The following is a 6,000-nucleotide window of genomic DNA, read 5'->3' as shown; positions in this document are numbered from 1 at the left end:
AGAAAAATAAATACAGTAAATGGACAAAAGTACAAAGATTCACAAAATGCTTAGAGGTACCGTATGTGTACCCCCCCCCCCAAAAAAGCACACTGCACATACTGCCAAGACGTTTGCATGTTTATTTTGGGGTTATTAATGTTTAGTATTAAGTAAGTGATGGATATAAAAACTAGCCCACTACATGCTCTTTTGACCCTCGCCCACCATGGCTTATTTGTGCCAGCTAGGAGTGGGGAGTTGACTGTGCATGTGTGTCCAGGGAGTGGTAGTGCGACCATTTTCTGCTTGTTTGATATCTCAATGGCTTTTGATACTGTTGACCATGGTATCCTCCTGGATCATCTCTCTCATTTGTTTTCCAGTGGTTCCATTCCTATGTATGGGGCCAGGTTCAACACATTGGGTGAGGCTATGTGCACATCTCCTGTATGGTGGCCATCGTTTGTGGGGAGGTGGGATGAGGTATCATGCTGATGACACCCAGGTCTGGTTCTCTGTTACATCTAAATGGATAGAGGCCATGGCTCTTTTGAACTGATGCCTATCCAGTTGCTGGATGGAGCCCACAGGTGAGATGGAATCCTGATAAGATGAAGACTTTGTAGGAGTGCCTGTTATCAACTTAGACTGATACTCCAACTAAATGCTTTCCTGGCCAGGGATAGCTTGGCTACTGTGACTCGTGTGTTGATAACAATCTCATGAAAAACTGTTATGCACTTAATGTGGGGCTTCCCTTGAGGTTGTCTGGAAGCTGTAGCTGGTGCAGTACACAGCTGCTGCTAGTTAGTTGAGTAGATCACCTGGGCATGCACATATTACAGCAGCACACTGGCTAGTGGACTACCGTATGTTCAAAGTTTTGTTATTAATATGTAAATCCCTAAACAATGCAGGAGCAGGTTACCTAAAGGCCTTTGCATAGACCTGTAAGATCACTTCAGTCCTTGGGGGAAACACTACTCATCGTTCCTCACCCAACAAATCGTAAGGCAATGACCTGAAAATGGATGATGATCAAATATATGAAAGGATGTCATATGGAGGAGGGAGAAAGATTGTTTTCTGCTGCTCCAGAGAAGCGAACACGGAGCAATGGATTCAAACTTCAAGAAAGAAGATTCCACCTAAACATTAGGAAGAACTTCCTGACAGTAAGAGCTGTCCGGCAGTGGAATTTGCTACCAAGGAGTGTGGTGGAGTCTCCTTCTTTGGAGGTCTTTAAGCAGAGGCTTGACAGGCATATGTCAAGAATGCTTTGATGGTGTTTCCTGCTTGGCAGGGGGTTGGACTGGATGGCCCTTGTGGTCTCTTCCAACTCTATGATTCTATGACATTTTCCACTGTTGTCCCTTCACTTAGGAATGCCTTTCCCTCTTTCCATATGTGGAACAACTTCAGTTATTTGCTTCAGTATGTCTTGTAAGGACCTTTCTTCTTGTGTAGGCTTTAACTGATTGATAAGATTGGAGCCTGTACCACCACCAGACTGACTTGGTTTTTTAAATATTGCTGTAGAGTCTTTAACATTGAATTGTACTGTTGTACAGTACATCGCTTAGAACAAATCAAAATATTGAACAGGTTAGGAATGTTTTTGAATACGTAACTCCCTCAGACCCTCACCCTCAGATAGTTCAATATACCCTAGAGAGCCACTTGCATGTCTTTTCATTTGAAATGATAGTAAGGTTTCACCACACCCTGCCTTTCCTTTATGTTTAATTGGGCCCATCCAATTTAATTCCACTGGGACCTTGCAACCACCACTGGGAATAGGGCCTGGCAAATATTTTGCAAGCGATGTAAAAGATAAAAGCTCATTCATTCCCAAAACTGGAGTGAGTAACTGCGAGGATAGAGTTGTAATAGAAATGGTCTGGGCATGATCACTACATCTCCATGACATGTTTGTTGTTTTTGAGGAAGCAAAGTTTGTCTCCCGCTTCCTTAAAAAAAAAAAAGCTTGGCTTCCCTCCTGCCCTATACGAACAGGACGAAAGCGGCCGCCAGAAGGCCAGGCATGTGCAAAAGCAGCAGCAGCAGCGCGGCGGCCGCTCGAGGGCTCTGCCCGAGCGCACGCGGCCAGCCTCTCCGCCCCTCTCGGCGCTCGCAGGTGAAAGCGGCGCCTGCCTGACGCGCTCGGGCGGTGTTTCCGGGTGCCGAGCCAGACGCTCTCGGGCGGCCCGGCAGCATGAGCGGCTCCGAGGAGGCGAGGCAGCTGGAGCTGCTCGGCGGCCTTAAAGACCAAGGTAAGCCGCGCAGGACGTGGGCGAGGACCGGGGGGCCCAATGCACCGACCGGCCGCTCCTCCCGCAGCGCCTGGGCGGGGAGCGGCTGGCGCGTCGCTGCTGAAACAAAAAGCGCCCGGGCGACCTGAGCGGGGCTTTGGCCGCCCGCCTAGCGAAGACCCCCTCTGTGGGCGGGAGGTCGCGCCGTGCTGCCCTGGACGAGGGATGCCTCGCCGCCCAGTGTCAAAAGGCAGCAGCCAGACGGCGAGACGCAGGGTGGCGGGGGGAGGGGAGGGGACGTCGCGCGCGCGCTCCTCGCTCGTGAGCTCGGGCAACCGGATCCGCCCCGCATTGGAGCTGGTAGGGAAATGGGTACCCCTCCCCGGGGAAGCGCTTGCTACCTAATAGGGCTGGCGTCTTTGAACCCCGAGGCCTGGAGGCAGCTCTTCCACCCGCTCCACACACACACACACACAACCGGATTCCGAAGATTTCCCGTTTGCCTCATTGTTTCTCCCTGCAGGAAAATGTTGGCAATCCCCTCTCCTCGGTTGCCTGGTAAATCGGGCGGGTTTGATTATTTAATCGGCTTGTGCCACCTCCTCCCATCGGCTGCAAAGGCTTATTGTTTTCTGATCCACCTGGCGCTGGAAGAGGAAAAGCGATTTGTGGGTTTGGGCGCAAGGGGTGATGAAATCCGTGGCACGTGCCTGGGTTTGTACGTCCCCTCCCCCTACGAAAGAGCCTTATTCCCCAGAGTGAAACAATCCCTTTTTCCCAGTTGGAAGGGTTCCAAGAAAACAACGTTCGCCTGGTGTTTTTACCTTCCCCGCAGCAAAGCGCAAAATGATTCAAACTAGGGAGTCTCCCCACTAATTGAGCAGACAGCTGATTCTCATATAGGAAGGTAACTTTTAAATACTGTACATACCGGCTGCTGATTAAAATTTAACTAAAGGAAGCATGGCGTAGTGGTTATAGTACTAGGCTAGGATTAAAGGTAAAGGTAAAGGGACCCCTGACCATAGGTCCAGTCGTGACCGACTCTGGGGTTGCGCGCTCATCTCGCATTATTGGCCGAGGGAGCCGGCATATAGCTTCCAGGTCATGTGGCCAGCATGACAAAGCCGCTTCTGGCAACCAGAGCAGCACATGGAAACGCCGTTTACCTTCCCGCTGTAGCGGTTCCTATTTATCTATTTGCATTTTGACGTGCTTTCGAACTGCTAGGTTGGCAGGAGCTGGGACCAAGCAACGGGAGCTCACCCCATCATAGGGATTCGAACCGCCGACCTTCTGATCAGCAAGCCCTAGGCTCAGTGGTTTAATCACAGCGCCACATGGGTCCCTAGGCAAGGATTAGGGAACCCCAAATTTATAAATCCCCATTTAGTGATGAAACTCTTCTCATCTTCTTCTTTGGCGATCACTTGTAGCCGAGTAAGATTGTCTCCCATAAACACGGTTTTAACAATGGGTCCTTAAGTGACTGTGGAGGCCAATTCTGGATCCACACATCCTTCCACAGTGGGGACATTGGTTTCCAGGTGGGAGTTGGTGTGGATTTGCCAAGCGTGCCTTCCTCTTAGCACGCTTCTCCCTTGCATCCTGAGATCGAGTTTCTTCAAAGCCCATGACACCTTTGGTAAAGGCTGTTTGGGATGGCTAACTGCCAGCTAATGCTCTTGCTGCATGAGCTACCTCACAGGGTTGTTGTGAGAATAAAAGAGGGGAACTATACATGGGTGTAGCCAGGATTTTTGTTGGGGGGGGGGCAGGTCTTTTGTTAGCGGGGCCAGAACCTCAGTTTGCTATGTATTTTTATTGATTTAGGGGAGCAGCTGCCCCTCCCTGCCCCCCCTGGCTATGCCCATGGAACTATATGTGGTCCTTGGAGAAAGGGGCGGGTTTAAAATACAGGCCTGTATCATCTAGTAGAATTGGGTGGTGGTCAGCATGTATCCCTGCTTCTTCCATCTATTCTTCCATTGCCTATTCAGGCAGCGTCAGCTCTAGTTTTCAGCTTGTTTTAAACTTCAAGCCATGTTACCAGCCTCTTGTCAGTTCTGTGCATGCTGATGGCACACCCTGGGCAGCTTGTGGCACCTGAAGGTTTTCGTTGTTGGCATCTGGCCTCATAGGGAGTCAGACTGTTGGCCCATCTAGTTCAGTATTGACTACTGTGGTTGACAGCAGCTCTCCAAGGTTGCAGTCATTCAAAACCACACAATTTTATATTTTGTGGAGAGTAGGGTCTTGCCTGTGGTCACATTTCCTACTGCCCTCCCCCTTCTGCTGTCCATGCATTTGGGGAAAGTTTGAAAAGGGAAGCCATGCATGTCTACAGAATGGTCATTCAGAACATGGTTGCAAATCCTGAGGCGAAAGAGCAGGCTTGCCTTTTCAGGCATTCCCCCAGTGCACGGATATCACAAGGTGGGGCTTGCAGGGGATATGTGGGTTCCTGCTCTCCCACTCAATGCAGTGATAATAGAATGTCTGAACAGAATTACTGTTCGAGGCCAAATTGACACTATAGGTTTGAAATACATTGGTACCTCTGGTTATGAACTTAATTTGTTCCGTTCTTAACCTGAAACTGTTCTTAACCTGAGGTACCACTTTAGCTAATGGGGCTTTCTGCTGCTGCTGCGCCACCAGCGCGCAATTTCTGTTATCCTGGAGTAAAGTTCTTAACCCGAGGTAAGTTCTTAACCCGCCCCTTTCTGCTTCCAGGTAGCGGAGTCTGTAACCCAAAGTGTTTGTAACCCGAGGTACCACTGTACTATAATGCCACTTTGAACAGTCATGATTTCCCCCAAAGAGTTATGGGAGCTACAGTTTGTTCAGGAGAGCCCTCTTCCCCTCATGGAACAACCATTCTCAGAATTCCATGGGAAGAGGGATTGTTAAACCACTCTGGAATTGTAGTTCTGGGAGGGCAGTAGGAGTCTGCTAACAACAGCTCTCAGAATTCTTTGAGGGAAGCCATGAATGTTTAAGGTGGTATCATAATGTGTCAAATGAATAATGTGAATGTAGCCCTTAGGTACAGTGGTACCTCTAGTTACAAACTTGATTCGTTCCGGAGATCTCTTCTTAACCTGAAACCATTCTTAATCTGAGGTACCACTTTAGCTAATGGGGCTCCGTGCTGCCGCCGCACAATTTCTATTCTTATCCTGGGCAAAGTTCTTAACCCGAGGTACTACTTCCAAGTTAGCGGAGTCTGTAACCCAAAGTGTTTGTAACCCAAGGTGTTTGTAACCTGAGGTACCACTGTATAAGGAGTGGCAGGAAAACATTACAGTCATACCTCGGTTTGCGACTGCAATTTGTTCCGGGGAGCTCGTCGCTCCCCGAGTTCGTCGTAAACCAAGGGGCTATTCTGCGTGTGCGCAAAGCACCGATAGAGCGCTTATGTATCTGCTGCGCAGATCGCTTCTGCACATCCATGCGCCATGGAACCCGGATGTAAACACTTCCGGGTCTGCGGCGGTCGCAAATGGAGGCAGTCGCAAACCAAGGTATGACTGTATCAAACACTTGCTGCATTACAGTACTGTATTTTACACTTATCAGAGAAACTCAGTGGAGGAAATCATAACCAGGATAGAATGTGGAAAACCTACCCTCCCTTTAAACTTTGGAGTCGTCCAATGTCCCCTCAGCTCCAGCCATTATCACATATTTCTACATGTTCACACATCAGCTGCCCACATTTACTGCTGACATGCAACCCCTGAATGTTGGTTTTTCCATTTGT

General features: G+C 49.2%; 1 protein-coding gene across 1 annotated transcript in view; it reads left to right on the top strand.

Moving 5' to 3' along the window:
- Positions 1-2,050: 2,050 nt before the first annotated feature.
- The window catches only part of SHTN1 (shootin 1), a 69,880-nt gene continuing 65,930 nt past the window's right edge, over positions 2,051-6,000 (top strand). Inside the window, exon 1 of the mRNA XM_035137737.2 lies at positions 2,051-2,255. Coding sequence (XP_034993628.1) covers positions 2,198-2,255 — 58 coding nt within the window. The 5' untranslated portion in view covers positions 2,051-2,197. The remainder of the gene's footprint in view (positions 2,256-6,000) is intronic.

Source organism: Zootoca vivipara, chromosome 5 (assembly GCF_963506605.1).
Source record: "Zootoca vivipara chromosome 5, rZooViv1.1, whole genome shotgun sequence".
Lineage (NCBI taxonomy): Eukaryota > Metazoa > Chordata > Lepidosauria > Squamata > Lacertidae > Zootoca > Zootoca vivipara.
The sequence above is the reverse complement of the archived record's forward strand: the minus strand, read 5'-3'. Positions and strand labels throughout refer to the sequence as shown.